Source organism: Cnephaeus nilssonii (genome assembly GCF_951640355.1).
Source record: "Cnephaeus nilssonii genome assembly, chromosome: 1".
In the NCBI taxonomy this organism is placed as follows: Eukaryota; Metazoa; Chordata; class Mammalia; order Chiroptera; family Vespertilionidae; genus Cnephaeus; species Cnephaeus nilssonii.
In genome coordinates, this window is record NC_137072.1 from 90561856 (window position 1) to 90580122 (window position 18267).

At 39.0% G+C, this 18267-nt stretch overlaps 2 protein-coding genes across 11 annotated transcripts in view; one reads left to right on the top strand and one right to left on the bottom strand.

Moving 5' to 3' along the window:
* GUF1 (GTP binding elongation factor GUF1) overlaps positions 1 to 6955 on the bottom strand; it is a 30567-nt gene extending 23612 nt beyond the window's left edge. For all 4 annotated transcript variants that reach the window (XR_013813592.1, XR_013813593.1, XR_013813594.1 and 1 more), the window contains exons 1-7: positions 6673 to 6955; positions 4593 to 4704; positions 4300 to 4448; positions 3945 to 4025; positions 2587 to 2664; positions 2300 to 2383; positions 480 to 544 (exon numbers count right to left, since the gene is read on the bottom strand). Coding sequence is in view for 1 of the 4 variants with exons in the window: in XM_079772617.1 (XP_079628743.1) it covers positions 480 to 544; positions 2300 to 2383; positions 2587 to 2664; positions 3945 to 4025; positions 4300 to 4448; positions 4593 to 4704; positions 6673 to 6828 (725 nt within the window). In the remaining 3 variants the exon portion in view is untranslated. The remainder of the gene's footprint in view (positions 1 to 479; positions 545 to 2299; positions 2384 to 2586; positions 2665 to 3944; positions 4026 to 4299; positions 4449 to 4592; positions 4705 to 6672) is intronic.
* Positions 6956 to 7003: 48 nt separating this feature from the next.
* Positions 7004 to 18267, top strand: part of YIPF7 (Yip1 domain family member 7) — a 34694-nt gene continuing 23430 nt past the window's right edge. The window contains exons 1-3 of one of the 7 annotated variants that reach the window (XM_079772642.1): positions 7429 to 7553; positions 13064 to 13107; positions 16706 to 16822. In XM_079772642.1, coding sequence (XP_079628768.1) covers positions 16707 to 16822 — 116 coding nt within the window. In that variant the 5' untranslated portion in view covers positions 7429 to 7553; positions 13064 to 13107; position 16706. Of the gene's footprint in view, positions 7554 to 9910; positions 10222 to 13060; positions 13108 to 16705; positions 16823 to 18267 lie in introns of those variants that run through there. The other 6 variants (XM_079772647.1, XM_079772643.1, XM_079772645.1 and 3 more) reach the window with 6 other exon arrangements.

The window sequence follows — 18267 nt, forward strand, 5'->3', positions numbered from 1 at the left end:
GCTTCCTTTATTCTAGTACTGAAGAAAGGTTGACAACTGACAGCTAAAATAAAAAGATCTTTCTATAAAATAAGGTGTAATGTCTATTTTTATATTAGTTTTAATTTAACCTCGTTTTATATAAATGACTTTTAAATTACTTATAAAACTGATGACATATATTTGTTCAGTATTAAAGCAAAGAACAATAATTGTTAATATATTCATTGTAAGTCTCCTTCTTACAATGATTGTTACGAACAGATCCCTATCATCCTTTTTTTTTTTTTTCTCTTTTTTTTCTGTACTATATTTGCCTTCCATGTTACTAAATATACTCCTGTGGTCAAAGAAAATAAATACTTAAATTTATTTTTAAGTATTTATTTTCTTTGACCACAGGAGTATATTTACCACATCTACTAAGCTAAAATAACAGATCAAATAGATGGTTTTTGTGCTATTAAAAATAAACAGAACAGAAATAGCAGAAGACTTACGGGGGTATTCTTTCGATGACTGCCTGAAGAACACTTTCAACATTTGTTCCAAGTTTAGCAGAAATCTAAAAATATATGTGTAAAAACACAAACATTTAAAATTACCTTTTTTCTATCCTGGTGAAAGAACTTTATAATCACAGTAAAGAAAGAATTCTAACAGTTATCAATTTGTTTGAATATCATCGTAAAAGGAAGCACAAAGTAAATAGTATACTGACAAATGTCCTTCCAGTAGAGTTAGGTGTTTCTATGACTCTTGGATTAAATTACAAGAGTATTCTGATTATGATGTTGAAAGAGCAGTGGACTTCGACCCATATGTACTTCTTTGAGCTTCAAGTTCTTCATCTGATAAATAATCATTCGTATTTTGCCTAAGTTTCAAGGTTATTGTGTGGATAGAATAAACACTACATGTGGATGGCATGCAGGTAATTTATAAGGCATATCATTACTACTGTTCTCACACTGAAAAAGCAAAAGACTCAAAACACATGTGGGCAAAACTGGGGGGCAAAACTAAAAACTAAAAACCCTGAGAGAACCACTTCTCTAGGTTCTAGTACTTTTAAATAATCCTTTAACTCTTTGCACTTGCTTGCTTTTTTCTCGATTCCTTTATTCTAATGCTAACCGTGTCAAGTCACACTCGACATCCAAGTGCAAAAGGTTAAAATTATAACCTCTAATCCATTGAATGGACTACTTTTAAAAATTATCCATTAATCCTCCACTCCCTCATTTCCCAGAGACTCCAAGCTCTACTACTTACATTCACTGTTCAACCACTTTCTATTCTCTATCATAAGCAGATGGTAAAACCCCCACTGTGAATGCATCCAAGTATATGCTTTTTCTATGCTTATAAACAGAGTAGCTTAACATAACTGGAGAAAAATAAAGTTAACTGGTCTAGCTAGTTCTTTGTGAATTCATGACCACAGATCTCACTATGTAGTTAACACTGCCTGGCAGTCCCAGGATGCATACCCTGGTAAATTCACCTTACCACTCAGTAAAAGTAGAAGCTAAACGTTATAGTGTTGCACTGACATACTTACTACAAAAGCATGTAACACTGCAGTTTGGCTGTGGCTATTTAACACCCAAAACAGCATTAGAAAGGTACATTTAAAAATTCAAATTTAGCCCTAGCCAGTTTGGCTCAGTGGACAGGGTGTCGGCCTGTGGACCGAAGGGTCCTGGGTTCGATTCCGGTCAAGAGTTCAATCCCCAGTTGGGGGCGTACAGGAGGCAGCCGATCAATGATCGCCCTCATCATCGATGTTTCTGTCTCTCTCTCCCTCTCCCTTCCTCTCTGAAGTCAATAAAAATATATTAAAAAAATAAATAAAAGTTCAAATTTAAAATATAGTATTAACTTTGACATAAATAATATCTATTGTATCCTACAATTATTACCATAGCTAGCTCTTTTATATAGAGAAAGAAGTTATCTCTCAATCTCAAGAAAATGTACAAATACCTTGAAATTAGTTTGAACGTGCTCTTCAAAGAAAATATTTCCATAGAGGCAAAATGGGCATATATTAGGTAACTAGATCTGTAATCTTAAGAAAGTGATTAACATCTTTGAGCCAGTTCTTTCAACTGGATCTCAAGAATAATTCCCATCTGTCCTAACCATGCAATAAGAATTTCTGGTAAGGATCAAATGAAATATTAGTAAAAAGAACTCGGTAAAACTATAAAAACATGATATAATAATGGGCTATCAAAAAGTCTAAATTTCATTTACACCAATTAACTGAGATTTTCAAAATTATAACCAAGTCTTAAAATAAAGGTATTTTTACCTTAATACATTCATCACTTGGAATATCAAACACCTTTTCAATTTGTTTTACAACCCTTTCAGGATCAGCATTCTTCAAATCTATCTTAAAAAAAATAAGAATTCATTATGTCTTAATTTAATAAAAAATAAAGTGTATTTCCTACTAAATAGTATTTTATGATAGTTAAAAGCATAAGTTAAAAGCATAACTGACCCCGCTATGATTTTTCTTTCAAAAGTATTAATAAGCATGGCCACATTTACAAAGTAAAGAAATAAATAGCATTTTTGTGTCATTGTAATTACCTTATTTATAACTGGAATTACCGATAGCTGTGCTTCAAAGGCAAGAAAGAAGTTTGCTACAGTTTGGGCTTGAATACCCTGGAAAAATCAAGACACAGGATTTCTACCATCTATCACAAACTTTTAATTCAAGACCATTCCACATCTTCACCAAAAGCAGAGGTATAAGACAAAATATGGTACCTATACTTCCATGCATCTGAATATTCTCTGTGAAATTCCTTTTACTTCAGGAAGCATTTGTTAAAGGGGACTATGTTAGGCTTAGAGACACAAAGGTGAAACACAGACCCTTAAGGTCATCAAAGCCTACTATAGGATACTAGATGCCTCATTCACAAGTAAGGTCCCTTGGCCTGGCCTGCGGGATGGGGCCAAAACCCGCTCTCTGACATCCCCCGGGGGGTCCCGGATTGTGAGAGGGCGCAGGCCAGGCCGAGGGACCCAACCGGTGCGCCGGAGGTTGGCCAGCTGGGTAGGGACCACAGAAGGCTCCAGGGAATAGCAGCAAGCTAGCCTACCGGTCAGAGCGTCTGCCCCCTGGTGGCCAGTGCACGTCATAGTGATTGGTAGACCAGTCGACTGTCTGCCTCCTAGTGGTCAGTGCACATAATAGCGAGCAGTAGAGCGGCTTTAGCATATCATTAGCATATTACACTTTGATTGGTTGAACAGGTGACTGGACCATCAGATACTGAGCATATTAGGCTTTTATTATATAGGACAGCTGCATGATGCAGTTTATAAAGTCCAGTAGTTTGTATATAAAGTAGAGATTGACTTTCCTCTGGATTTTGAATGAAGAGTTTGTGAGAAACTGAATGTAACAAAAGCTTATTTTACATAGCATATCATGGTTCTTGTATGGTCATTTAGTTACTATGTTCATATGGTATGCTTATAACACAAAAGAAGTTGGTAATGTTATTAGTATGTTTCTTTAAACTTAACACTTCTCATATTATTACCTTAAAATCACCCAAAATGACCTCAAAAATAAAAGATTTATTTTCAACGTCTGTTAAAAATTGATATGAAAAACGCAGATTAAGAGCTGTTAAAAATTGAGGGTTTTTTTGGTAGGATATAACGATGACTTATTTCAACAAAAAGTACAATTAAACAATTTCTCTGATCAGCTTAAAAAATTTCAAAGAGGAACCAATCAATTTCAAAAAAAATACTTTAATGTAATAAACTTCAAATTAACAGGACCAAAGCATATGATTTTGGTTAAGTAAAACAATAAATCTTATTTTCTTCAAACAAAAAAATTATATTTCCAAAATGCATTTTAAGGAAAACATCTTGAAAGAACCAAATAGTATGTCACATGACATAAAATTAAAGATACCTACCTCATTTGCATCAACCACAAGTAAAACACCCTGGCAGGCAGACAGTGACCTGGATACTTCATAACTAAAATCAACATGGCCCTGAGAAACAAAAGATATTGATACCTCTAAATGTTAGCTACAATTTTTTTGGGGGGAGGGGCAGTATGGCAAATGTAAATCTAATGACTCCACAGTAAACAAAAGGTTACTTCTGTTTAGCCCACGCTGTGAAACAATTTACACTAACCTAAGAACAATGGGAAAACAAAAAACAAAGTTGTTTAATGTTCAATTTAAAAACTAAACAAGGATTCTTTTGCATTATCAATATAAGACTAACCAACAATGGAGACAAAATTAATATTAAACTTACTGGTGTATCAATGAGATTTAAAAGATACTGTTTTCCTTCACAATTATAGAAGAGAGATGCTGTCTGTGCTTTAACAGTGATTCCTCTTTCTCGTTCCACTTGCAATTTATCAAGAACTTGCTTATTATTCTTTGTTTTATCAATTGTCCCTATAAATAGAAATTCATAATTTTATATGGACTTTTAAAAGGAATACAGTATATAAAATTAAAACAAAATTTAAAAAGCATGGTAAAAGCAATGATCATTTACTCATCGCCATCAATTAAGTATGTAATATGAAATGAAAATACCTGTTAATTCCAGGAGCCTGTCAGCTAAAGTACTTTTGCCATGATCCACATGTGCAATGATACTGAAATTTCTAATATTTTCAGCAGGGAATCTAGACATGTCAACTTTTTCCTGGAAAGGAGGGAGAAATATTAGACTTACAAGTATAAATTTCATACAATATGAAACAAGTATACTGATTCAAAGAATATTCTTTTAGTCTTCTTTGAAAATTTTCATTTATTGCATCTATATTGTTTCTATTTTTTATTCCTCTAACAATAAAGTCACATATGGTTAAACTCATATTATAATCAATGAATTATAATGACTCATTCGCTGTCAAAGGTGACTATGAAACTAAATAAAAGTTCTTAATAGTATTTCTACCACTTAGAAGGTCAATGAGAAACTGAATTTATTTTCATAGGTGGAGAACACAAGATATCCAGAACTTATGAACTCCCTTAGAATACAGAGTCTAACAAAACTTCTTGAGGCAAAAAAAAAAAAAAAAAAAAGGAAAAAAAAGGCTATAGAAAAGCTGGGGGGAAATAAAAATGAAATCCTTTGCCTGCATCACACATTTAATTACCGGTTAGGTCTATTTAAAAATCTGTGCTCTTAATAGAATCTTCAAAAGTTTAATTTAGATACAATTTTGTTACTCAGCAACTTCCCTGAAGTGGGAGAAAGATCATATCAGCAAAAAGAACTCCTATTTATTATCTTAAAATTCAAAATATTTTAAAATACAACTCCTGACTTTTAGTTCACACATCTTAAATTTTTACCAGGACTCATTACAAACTGCTAAACAAATTGGTATTCAAGTAAAATATTTCAGCTTTTTTTGTACTCTAAACATTTTATTTTTCCAATAAAATCTATATTTTCTAATCAGCTCCCCCAAAAGTGCCATGAAATTACAATGAAATACAACATTCTTATGAGCTTTAAGTTTCCTTTTTATGAATGCTCCAAGAAAGAGAATCACGGTGCAACTATGTCTGAAAGAAATTCTGCAAAAAAAACTAAACCTGATCTGTCTGCCCTGTATGACCTCTTCCCCACCATTCAAGAGACACACTGGTAAGTTTAATACTAATTTTGTCTCCATTGTTGGTGAGTCTTGTATTGATAATGCAAACAAATCCTTGTTTAGTTTTTAAACTGAGCATTGAACACCTAACTTTGTTTTTGTTTCCTCATTGTTCTGAGGTTAGTGCAAATTGTTTCACAAGCGTGGGCTAAACAGAAGTAACCTTTTCACTGTTTAGATTTGCCATAATGCCCCTCCCTAACCATATTTAAGAACTGTCAATTGCAGTACAAATTCATTTTAAATTCCACAGTCATTTTAGAAATGGGGAAAACTGGTTCATTTTAAGACTTATTCCCCGCCCCCTCCCCCCAGTTACTCCTAACTTGCAATCAATCACTTCAATTTTCTGTCTACACTATGTCCCTTCATAGGTTATCAGATAGTGGAGTTTTTCAGACTCGCTAAACCCCTCCTGCCTTCTCCCACCGCAAGAACAGAGTCAGAATTGCACAGGTTTGCTTCGGCTGAAGTAAAACACCACGACACCACAGAAGCTAAGGCGTACCTAGCGCTTCTTATATTTTAGGACTAACAAGTTCTGTGCCTGCCATCGTGCAATCCTCACAAACGGGCATCCAATGTTTCATTAGCGTCTCATCTAATAAATGGAGAAACATCCACAGAATGGCCAAGGGGCTTGCCCAGGTCACGGGGCTAACACATTTCAAGAAAACTGAGATGATACTAGCAGCTCCCTCGGTAGGATTTCAGGAGTCCAGTAATCGATGCAAAGCGTTTAGCTCGCTGCCTCCCATAAACAATGAGTTACTGGCATCACTGAGGAGGCCACACGCGCAGCGACTGGTCCAAGGTCGCCGGTGAGAGGCGGGGAACCCAGAAACGCCAGCGGCGCGCGCTGTCAGCCCCGCCTCCGGTGCGGCACCGCCACCCGCGCGGCCGGGTCGTTAGTCCGAGGAAGCCCTTCCCACCTCCAAACCCTCCAGCGGCACCCTCCCGGACTTTAACACGGAGCTAAAGGAACCCGGGGCGGTCACCTGGCGCGCTGCAGAGCTGTAGAGCCTGTCCAGAGCCCCGCGGGTCCCCGCGCCCGGAGGCCAAGGCAGCGGCAGCGCCCGCCCCGCAGCCCCGGCGACCCACGCTGCGAGCGCGCGTCCGCGCCGCCACCAGCCCCGACCCGCCAGGACCCGCATCCCACCCCCGGGCGACCGAGGCGTCAGGGGAAGGTTCCGAGGCGCGACAGGAGCATCGCCCGTGGCTCGGCTTTCGCCAAGGCGCCGCGTTACGGGCGGCGAGGAGAATCCCACCAGACTTCCAGAAACCAACGGAACCAGGCGCTGGGACCGCACCGCCCCACCGGTGGCTCTGCCGGAACTCCGTAGACGGAGCGCCGCGCGCCGACGTCCGCACGTCGAGCGACGTCACGACGCTAGCGTGCCTCTGCGCAAGGGCGGCAGGACGTCAGGTGCGGGGAAGCTCTCAAGATCAGTTCTTGTTTTGTTCTTAGCGTAGCGTTTGGGTTTAGCTTTCCACCCCGGTAGCAGAATAACATTGTAATTGTTTTAAAGCACGGAAGGCTGAATATGTTGTCAGTGATATCGCTAATAGTTTAGCGCTTCCGGCAAGGAAACCGGCGGTGAAATGATGACAGTGTCTCCTAGGGAAGTTTTGGCCAGAAGTGAAGGTGGGAGAAGTTACCCTCTGAATGCCCTTACGTCTCCATCATCTTTCAGTTTGCACTTCAACGCAAGTTCATCTTGCCGAGGGCAGAGCTGGGCTACATAAGGCGGAGGGGGATTATAAGAGGGGATGAGGTCTAGTGTCTGTCTCCCTCCAGCGCCCTTGGGGTTTTCTGCAGTTTCTACGGGTTTGGTGCGGAGGACGGAGAAAGAAGCTGTGGGACGCCCCATTGACCATGGTATTGTTTCTCGTTGGTTCTTGGAACTGCTATAAATCGTGACTGTACAGTACTTGATCCACTAGCAATTGCTACTGACACCTTTGTTAGAGTATGAACTTCAAAAAGCCAACTTTTTAATTATTACTGATTTTTTTTTAGAGAGAGAGGAAGGGGAGGGGGGGGATAGATAGAAACACTGATGAGAGAGAAACATAAATAGGTTGCTTCCTGCATGGCTCCCAATGGGGATCCGGCCCACAACCCAAGCATGTGCCTTGACCCCGAATCACACCCGTGACCTCCTGGTTCATGGGTCCACGCTCAACCGTGAGCCACACCGGCCAGGGCAAACTCTACCCTCTTAATGTCGACTTCCTGCTCATGTGTTGTTTTAAATCCATTGTCTTCTCATTTCATCTGTTTTCTGACTCTGAATTTGACTTCGAAGATACGTGTGCATATTGGAATTTTAAGTTAAGGAAATCCAGTACATAACTCCATTTAAAGGACACTCTTAAACCACCATACCTTGTGGCCCTACAAAGGGAAGGGATGCCCGAGCTCAGAGGTCGGCAAACCGTGGCTCTTTGGCCCCTTGAGTGTTCTAAGGCCACTTCTTCAAAATAGACTCGCCCAGGCTGAAAACCGACTTCTGCGCATGGGCCACGAAGTTTCAATTGCATGGTATGTGTGCGCCCGCACGTGGTATTTTGTGGAAGAGCCACTCTCAAGGGGCCAAAGAGCCGCCTATGGCTCGCAAGCAGCGGTTTGCCGACCACTGCCCTAGCTGGTTTGGCTCAGTGGATAGAGCGTCGGCCTGTGGACTGATAGGTCCCAGGTTCGATTCCGGTGAAAGGGCACATGCCCGGGTTGTGGGCTTGACCTCCAGTAGGAGGCGTGCAGGAGGCAGCTGGTCAGTGGTTCTCTGTCATCATTGATGTTTCTATCTCCTCCCTTCCTCTCTAAAATCAATAAAAATGTATTTTTTAAAAAGACACACAAAAGGGAAGGGATGAAAATGGGCACCACTGTCAACCTCTCCAAGTTGTGGGCTCCCACTCTGCCTGGAGGACCTCACTAACACTGCAGATAAAGCCTGACAAACGGAGAGTGCAGTATAAATGTGGAAGCTGCGTTATAAGGCTTAATGTTTTTGTTCTTATTACATGAGAATAAGTGCTAATGGCAGTTCTTCTATTAGTTTCTATGCTCCACTGTATCATGCTGCACATCTTTCCCCTCAGGTCAGAGTGGGAAGTAGTGTGGTGCATGAAAAGCTCTATCTCCTTAATGTACATTGTCACTGGATGCCTCTTGTCTCTGACTCCACGAAGGGCAGCATGGAGTTGAGGGGGGGGGGGGGGGGGTGACAGTTCTCAGGATGCACAGAACCATCATTAGCAGGAACCTTCAGCCAGCCCCCTTCACCATATTTTCTTTCACCAGTCCTCCTTTCCATGAGGATTGACTTTCTCTAAGTGTGTCAGAACACAGGAGCAGGTGGCAGGGTTATTCCACTGATACTTATAAAAGCAGCATCCTTACAGCAGAGGGACAGCTGTTCTCTCTTCTATTTAGTGTAAAACTTAACTCTCCTGAGGTCTTGAATCTCACTACTTCTTTTCATATAAGCGAGCTATTCTGCATAAAGGAAAGAATATGCTGGTCAAAAATCATTTTCTCACTATAGACTCGGTTTTATCATAGAAATTTTCCCAGATTCTGGCAGTAGGTTAATTCCAAGGATTAGTTTTTCAGATTGTGGATTTATTTATCTTTTTACAAACCCCCATAGGTATGTTTCTAGTAATTGTCAGGCAAGTTTCTAGCCTAGTGCCATTTTGAACTAATTACCCAATAATTTGTTTTAAAAAGAAAATGAAATTGCCCAGCTGGTATGGCTCAGTGGTTGTGTCGACCTATGAACCAGAAGGTCACAGTTCATTTCCTGGTCAGGCTACAAGCCTGGATTGCGACTTGATCCACAGAAGGGGTTGTTCAGGAGGCAGCTGATCAATGATTATCTCTCATCATTGATGTCTCTCTATCTCTAAGATCAATAAAAATATATTTTTAAAAATTATTTTGTTACTCTGTCCACTACTTTCCCTAGCTCATGTTTGTAAATGAAAATATAAATACTACAGAGTAGAGAGTTACCCTTAAAGGGCTCCTCTATATCAAGCCAATGTTTGAGTAAATGTCCCATTAAGTTAAAACTCAAAGCTTTAAGTAGTGAGATTCTAGTGCCAAAAGAAGGTGGGAATACTGTCTTTTTAAATAGAATTTCTATATTGACAACTGGTCATTATTTTCCAAACTGCTATAACTACTTTCATGGACTGAATATAATAAAATATTCAAGTTAAACTTAGCATGCCTTGGAAAAAAACTTAATAATGGCTTAATTGCAAAGGTATAATTATGGCAGAGCATTGGGAAGGATTTCACCTTTCATTGCTAAAAGTAATATAGCCAATATATAATTTCACCTACACTAACTGGTATCTATGGGAGTTGGGTCAAAATAATAAGTGGTATCTTGGCAATAAAGTCCATTCTTAGCCTTTCTATTATTATTTCTTTATTAAAATGTAAGAGATGAATGCTGAAGAAGTATTTTATGTCTCATCACAGTCTGTTTGTAGGACACAACACTTGCAAATACTCCTCCCCCCACCTTTTGGTAAGATGATTTTTTATCTTTGGTGATATAGATTTATGTAGTATGGAAGTAGAGTTCACTAAAAAATATTTATGTATAATTAATGGGTGAATAAAGACTCACACTTGTTATTAATACAACTTTGTTTTCACCTAGAAGCATAATCAAAATAGATAACACTATTTTGAGCATTTACTACTTGCCCCCACTAGGTTAATTGCTCCTGTTGCAAAATTCTGTCTAATTCTCATATTTTATACACATTTATTTATACACATATATACACAGGCATAAGATATAACTTCTTGGAAAGATTTTCTATAAAAATTAGTGATATGAATCTGCTAAATATATATAAATTGAATTTATTACATTTAAAAATAATTATTATACTAATATGGTTACTAACAACGTACAACTCAACTACTGCTCATATCAACTTTCATAACTTTAAGGAAATTGTGTTTTTACTAACGTTCAGTAATGACCAAGCTAAAAACTTGAAATCATAATTTGTTATATTCCAATTTTTTCTAAGACAAAAGTGGAAGCTAGCAAATTAGAAGTCAAAGATAATTATGATAGCATTAATGATGGAAACCCTGTAATTTATTTTTTTTTTCGTGCCATAGTACACAGTAAGCTCCTTAAAATTCATGCCTTAAAACAGAATTTTATGTCCATTTTTCATGTGACTGTGTAACATTCAGGGCTGCAGTTTCAGGTTCGTGAAATAGAAGCAGCGTAGTCTTTAAAGGTCAGATGATCGGGAACAAATCTTATGTAGTATTAACAAAGGATTATGTAGAGAATACAGGCAAAAATGTATTTTTTTAAATTAATGGAACACAGAATGTATTGCATTTTTTCTGTCTTAATATAAGTAGGAATTTAAGAATCAATGTACATTAAATTGCAATAGAGATTGCCAAAATAAAGAATTACTATCTAAACACTGGTAAAAAGCCATTTCTCTGTTGGCAGAGATAGAAAATGATGACATTTTTCTCTTGGTTCATTGGCAGCTTTGTTCAGCTGAAAATATGTATTGGAGTTTGTGAATAAATATTATTTGTGTTTCCAAACAGGTATATTCTTTCTTTAAAGTATATTTTTTTATTGATTTCAAAGAGGAAGGGAGAGGGAGATAGAAACATCAGTGATGAGAGAGAATCATTGATCTCATTGATCGGCTGCCTCCTGCAAGCCCCACACTGGGGATCAAGCCCACAACCCGAGCATGTGCCCTTGCCCAGAATTGAACCTGCGACCTTTCAGTCTGCAGACCGATGCTCTATCCACTGAGCAAAACCAGCTAGGGCCAAACAGGTACATTCTTAACACCAGTGTTTTGGACAGCCATAGGTAGTCTTTTGGAAGAAACAGTCTGCATAATGAAAGGAAACTGGGCTGAATGAGAGAATTATTATTCCAAACTGGGTTCTGTCACATACTAGGTGTGTGACTTTGCACAAGTCACTTAGCCACTCTGAGCCTCTAGTTTCATATCAAAAGATTGTAGTAATGAAAGTAATAATCTTATGTGATTCTTAGATTGATAGATACTAATAGCAATATGCGGTCCTGAGTATGCACAATTAAAAATAGTGTTCATTCATCCATATAACCATTCATCCTTTAATACATATATGTATGTATTGTTGTCAGACAAAAGGCAAATTGTTTCAGATGTAGCTGCTTCAGCTCACAATCTCTTCAATACTTTACAGGTCATCAAAGAGATCTAAGAAATTACAAATGGAGATTATTTTCCTTATCCCCACTGCATTTAGCTTTCCTAAATGTTGTTTATATAATTGAATAGTTCAGATTTGGATAAAATTGACCATACATTTTTAGATAGTTGCTAAGTTCATCATGTTAAGATCATCCTATATAATAAAAGGGTAATATGCAAATTGACCCTAAGGGCAGAACAACTAGTCGCTATAACACGCACTGACTACTAGGGGGCAGACACTCAATGCAGGAGCTGCCCCCTGGTGGTCAGTGCGCTCCCACAGGGGGAGCGCTACTCAGCCATAAGCCTGGCTGACAGCTGTGAGCACAGCGGTGATGGTGGGAGCCTCTCCTGCCTCCGTGGCAGCGCTAAGGCTGTACGACTGTGGCTTAGGCCCACTCCCCTAAGCCCTCAGTCAGACATCCCCTGAGGGCTCCTGGGCTGCCAGAGGGATGTCTGACTGCCAGCTTAGGCCCGATCCCCCAGTGCATGAATTTTCATGCACTCAGGCCTCTAGTGTATATATATTTTATCTTTTTTTTTTATTTTCAATTACAGTTGACATATTATATTAGTTTCAGATGTACACCCCAGTGATTAGATATTACATAACTTACTAAGTGATCATCCTGATAAATCTCACACCCATCAGACATCTTACTTAGTTATTAGAATATTATTGATTATATTCCCTATGCTGTACTCTACATCCCAATGGCTATTCTGTAACAACCAATTTGTACTTCTCAATCCCTTCACTTTTTCACCCATATATTGATTTGTACTGCATATTATTAGGAAATCTTGTCTAGATTTATTCTTATAGGCAATAGAGCTCAAGGGTTTTCCTCTTACCTTCCATTGTTTGCCTCAAATAAATGATCCTAAGTCAGAGTTTAATGGGATTTGCCACAAGGAAACAGAATCTACCATTTCACTTTATCAAATTTTGTTTCTTCACCTTTCACTGTGTTTGTAAACTTTAACAAGTGTAATAAGATACTGTGTTTGGCTTTGGCTTTTGGCAAGCATCTGTTCAGTGTCAGAGTCAAATTTAGAAACACATATATAGCCAGCAGGTCATCTTTTCACAAACTGGTTTGTTATAAATTTCTCTAGCAGGTCAACATTTCTTGGAGGATTTTTCGACATAAAATAATATAAAGGTATGTATCTGATCCTTCTAAAAAACCTTGGCATTTAAACAAAATATAAAGCTGGATTGTGTAAGGACTTTATTGCCAATAGTCATATTACATAAAGCTTTGCATGTTATGAAAACTTACGTGTATTCTCCAGTGAAATTACTCTCTATGCTTTATAATAGCATTTTAATGGACTGAGAAAGTTATGCTATTAAATTTTAAATTCTTTAAATTATAAGTTGTTAAAATATTTAACATCCTCTGAGTCCTGATTTTAGCTTACATAATTTATAGCTACTTTTATGCATAATATTAATGAAAAAAATCTTGATTTATTAAATCAGGTATATGAATCAGTGCACCTAATTTTACAGAAGCTTTCTATACTTGTACTGAAGTGAGAAAATTTGACGTATTTGACAATTGTACTTGAGTATTTCTGATTAATGAGGCTCTGAGACCTAAGGCTGTTTATGAGATGCATTTGAAATGTATTATAAGTATTATTCCACAAATTACTATAACTATATAGGTTACTCCTAGTGATTTTAAAATGTACTACTTTGAAATAAAAAGTTTTTCAAAGAAAAGCAAAGAATAAAATGTTGAAGTGACTAACCATATCTGTCCAATTGAAAATATTCTCTACTCCATTCTCAAATTTTCATCCGAAGAACCACCATTACTTTGCTCTTACTTTCTCTCCCTACCTTTTCCTCCTCTCAAATCTTTCTTCTTCCCTCTGATATGCCTGTTTGTTAGGTCTAAATCAAGATCATGTACTCCCTTCACTCTCCAAAGTGAGTAGAAACTATGTAGAGAGTTTATTGGAAGACAGACTGTTTCCTTAGCAGAACTGAGCCTTTCCCCTCTGACTCAGCCAGAAGGGAGCAGAGAGGCTGTTAGCGCAGGAAAAAATAAATATGAAATAGTATTATTATTATCAGCCATTTGCTTTTCGACTTTGCAACAAGAATATATATATGCCTAAATGTAAAACTTTTAAACGTAAATTATTACTTATAAGTAATAATTGAAATAAGGAGCTGACATTGTTTAAAAGAAAACCTTCTAGATGTGTACCAAGTCTTAGGCTTTTTATCTTAAACTGCTGAGAATAAGGTATTTGGGGGGAAATGTTAGCTCCTTCAGATCAATTAACGTCAATTTAGGCAAAGTCATAGTCCTGGTGAGTGAAAACTTCAGAAAAGTTCATTGAAGATACATGTTATGACTTTTTAGAACACATTTCCATATCCTTCCCCCAATACTCAATCTACCCCATGCAAAGAATATAGTGTTCTCCGGTAAGAACCTATTTATTTATTTATTTATTTATTTATTTATTTATTTATTTTAATTTAATAAATCTTTATTGTTCAGATTATTACAATTGTTCCTCTTTTTTTCCCCATAGCTCCCCTCCCACCCCACCCTCTGCCCTTACCCACCCCCCACTGTCTTCATCCACAGGTATACAATTTTTGTCCAGTCTCTTCCCGCACCCCCCACACCCCATTCCCCCCCGAGAATTATCAGTCCACTCCCTTTCTATGCTCCTGATTCTATTATATTCACCAGTATATTCTGTTCATCAGATTTTTTTATTCACTTGATTTTTAGATTCACTTGTTGATAGATATGTATTTGTTGTTCATAATTTTTATCTTTACCTTTTCCTTCTTCTTCCTCTTCTTAAAGAATACCTTTCAGCATTTCTTATAATACTGGTTTGGTGGTGATGAACTCCTTTAGCTTTTTCTTATCTGTGAAGCTCTTTATCTGACCTTCAATTCTGAATGACAGCTTTGCTGGGTAGAGTAATCTTGGTTGTAGGTTCTTGCTGTTTATCACTTTGAATATTTCTTGCCACTCCCATCTGGCCTGCATAGTTTCTGTTGAGAAATCAGCTGACAATCATATGGGTGTTCCCTTGTAGGTAACTAACTGTTTTTCTCTTGCTTCTTTTAATATTCTCTCTTTGTCTTTTGCTCTTGGCATTTTAATTATGATGTGTCTTGTGGTCCTCTTTGGATTCCTTTTGTTTGGGGTTCTCTGCGCTTCCTGGACTTGTAAGTCTATTTCTTTCACCAGGTGGGGGAAGTTTTCTGTCATTATTTCTTCAAATAGGTTTTCAGTATCTTGCTCTCTCTCTTCTTCTGGCACCCCCATAATTCTGATGTTGGTACGCTTGAAGTTGTCCCAGAGGCTCCTTACACTATCTTTAAATTTTTTTATTCTTTTTGTTTTTTGCTTTCCGGTTGAGTGTTTTTTCTTCTTTGTATTTCAAATCTTTGACTTGATTCTTGCGATCCTCTAGTCTGCTGTTAGATCTCTGTATAATATTTTTTATTTCAGTCAGTGTATGCTTAATTTCTAATTGGTCCTTTTTCATATCCTCGAGGGTCTCGCTAAATTTATTGGCCTTTTCTAGAAAATTCTTGAAAAACCTTGTAACCATGGTTTTGAACTCTATATCCAGTCGTTTTCTTTCCTCCATTTCTTTCATTTGTGACCTGTTTCTTTGTCTTCACATTTTGGCTGCTTCCCTGAGTTGATAGAGTGGCTTTGTGTGCTAGGTGTCCTATAGGGCCCAGTGGCTCAGCCTCCCCCAGTTACCTGAGGTGGACACTCTTGGTGCACCCCTTTGTGGGCTGTGTGCACAGTCTTGTTGTAGTTAAGCCTTGATAGTTGTTGGTATCACTGGGAGGAATTGACCTCCAGGCCAATTAGCTGTGAGGATCAGCTGTGTCTACGCTGGGAGAACTTCTGTGCTGGAGACACCCTTATGAAACAAGACTTGCAAAAGCTTCTGTGCTCAGCTTGGATGGGGCGGAGTCTCAGGGCGGAGCAGACAGCATTGGTTTCCCGTCAGCCCTGCCCTAATAGGCCCCTGTGTCTCAGTGTCCCGTGGAAATTGCTGCAAGCACCTCTGAGAAAAAGCCGCCTTCGAGTTCCGCCCGCTGCCAGACAGTCCAGTTTCTCCCCGAATGAGTCTGGTTCCCCAGAGTCTCGCCCAGAACTGGAGTTCAGTGCAGTCGGGAGCTTTTGTCTCCCTCCCGCTTGAGAAAGCCAGCAAGCCAGGCATGTACTCAGTTGCCCGCCCTCTCCACGCGCTCGCCTCGGTACCTCTGCCTTCCGCAGTTCCTCTGAGTCTCAGTGAGCTTTTCTCTTTCCTGACAGTCCAGTTTCTCCCCGTGTGAGTCTGGGTCCCCAGTGTCTCGCCCGGAACTGGAGTTCAGCGCAGTCGGGAGTTTTTGTCTCCCTCCCGTTTGAGAAAGCCAGCCGCGCACTCAGTTGCTAGTTCTCTCCTCACGCGTGTCTCAGTACCTCTGCCTCCTGTAGCTCCTCTGAGTCTCAGTGTGCTTTTCTCTTTCCTTCTCGTTGTAGAATTTCCACTCAGCCAGCCTTCCTGTGGTTCTGGATAATGTTCATTTTCTCTTTTAGTTGTAGTTTTAAAATTGTTGTGCAAGGCAGCAGTTTAGGTGTTTACCTATGCCGCCATCTTGGTTTCTCTCCGTAAGAACCTATTTATCAGCATATGTCAGTCTTTGTAATATTCCAAAAGATGTTTTATTGACTCCTAAACTTTGCAGTAAAAAATATTCTTACTTTTTAGGATGTCAAACTTGGGACAATTTGACTCTGATTTTTACCAATCTAATTATACCATTGAGAATCAGGAGCAGAGTTGTAATGACTCCAATGCCTATGGAAATCTTTATGGATCTGGAGAGTAAGTACCTTATTTTGAAAAAATATGTTCTCATTTTAGAAGTAATAATATTATGGCAGGTAGGGAGGTTTCCTTGGAGGAACCAAAAGCATGTCTTTGTAAAGTGCCCAAGAAGAAATGTGAGGAAAGGGCAGAGAAATGAATTCAGTTCTCCAAGAATCCCTTTGATCACCTCAGACCCATTTATAGCTGAATGGCTTGACTCTCTTTTCAAAATAGAACTTAATAGGGAGCCTGAATATAGGGACTGTATTTTCTGTGACACTGCTTGAAAAACATATTTTATTCAATTTAATTAATATTTATTGAGTGCCTGCTGTGTGCCAGGAATGAAAAAGGGCACTATAAACCCAAAGATAAAGGAGAAATTCATAATCTCTTACCTCACAACATTTAAGATTTGAGGTTGTGGAGGTGCTGTTGTAATATGCTGTTATAACACAGTGTGAAAATTCCTAAACGGAACCAAGATAAACATATTTCAGAATGTGTTAGTAATTTGAGTTGACAGTTTAACTTGAGTTGAAATAAATAAAGATGATTAAAAATTTAGTATTTATCCTTTACCAGTGCCCAAAATGAGGGTTTAGAGTGAGAAGAATTTGGTTCAAGTTCTGGCTCTTGCATTTGTTCTTTGTGACCTTGGGAAAGACTTGACTTCCCTGATTGGTGTCTTAACTGAGAAATGAGGACATTAATAATACCTACTTTATGAAATTATCATGAAGAACATTTGTGATAATGTGCAGGAAAGTAGACATTTAAGTAAAACCACTATATAAATGTTATTCACTTATGTAATTACTAGAGGCCTAGTGCACGGATTCATGCACCAGTGGGGTCCTTTGGCATGGCCTGCGGGAATCGGGCTGAAACTGGCAGTCCAATGCTGCCTGCCACTCCTGCCTGCCTCTTCCGCTCATCCTGGTCCGGCCCCGCTGCGCCTGCCGCGGGCTCCTGCCCAGTCAGTCCCGATCAGGAGAGGCTTGCATCTGGCACCCATCTGTCAGCTGAGCGGCACTCGGGCTGTGAGAGTGCACTGACCACCAGGGGGCAGCTCCTGCATTAAGTGTCTGCCCCCTGGTGCTCAGTGCACGTCATAGTGACCAGTCTACTAGTCGTTCGGTCGCTTAGGCTTTTATATATGTAGATGGGTGAAGCCCTGGTCAGGTGGCTTAGTTGGTTGGAGCATCTCCTGTACACTAAAAGGTTGCAGGTTCTCTTCCTGGTCGGGGTGTGCACCAGAAGCAACTGATCGATGCTTCTCTCTCACATCAATGTTTCTCTCTCTCTCTCTATCACTCTCTCTGTCTCTTTCTCTCCCTTCTTCCCTCCCTTCCTCTCTCTAAAAACCAATGAAAACATATCCTCAGGTGAGTGTTTTAAAAAAAAATGGGTGAAAAGGACAAGGTCCTGTAGGATTGGCTCAATCACCGTAGAATCCA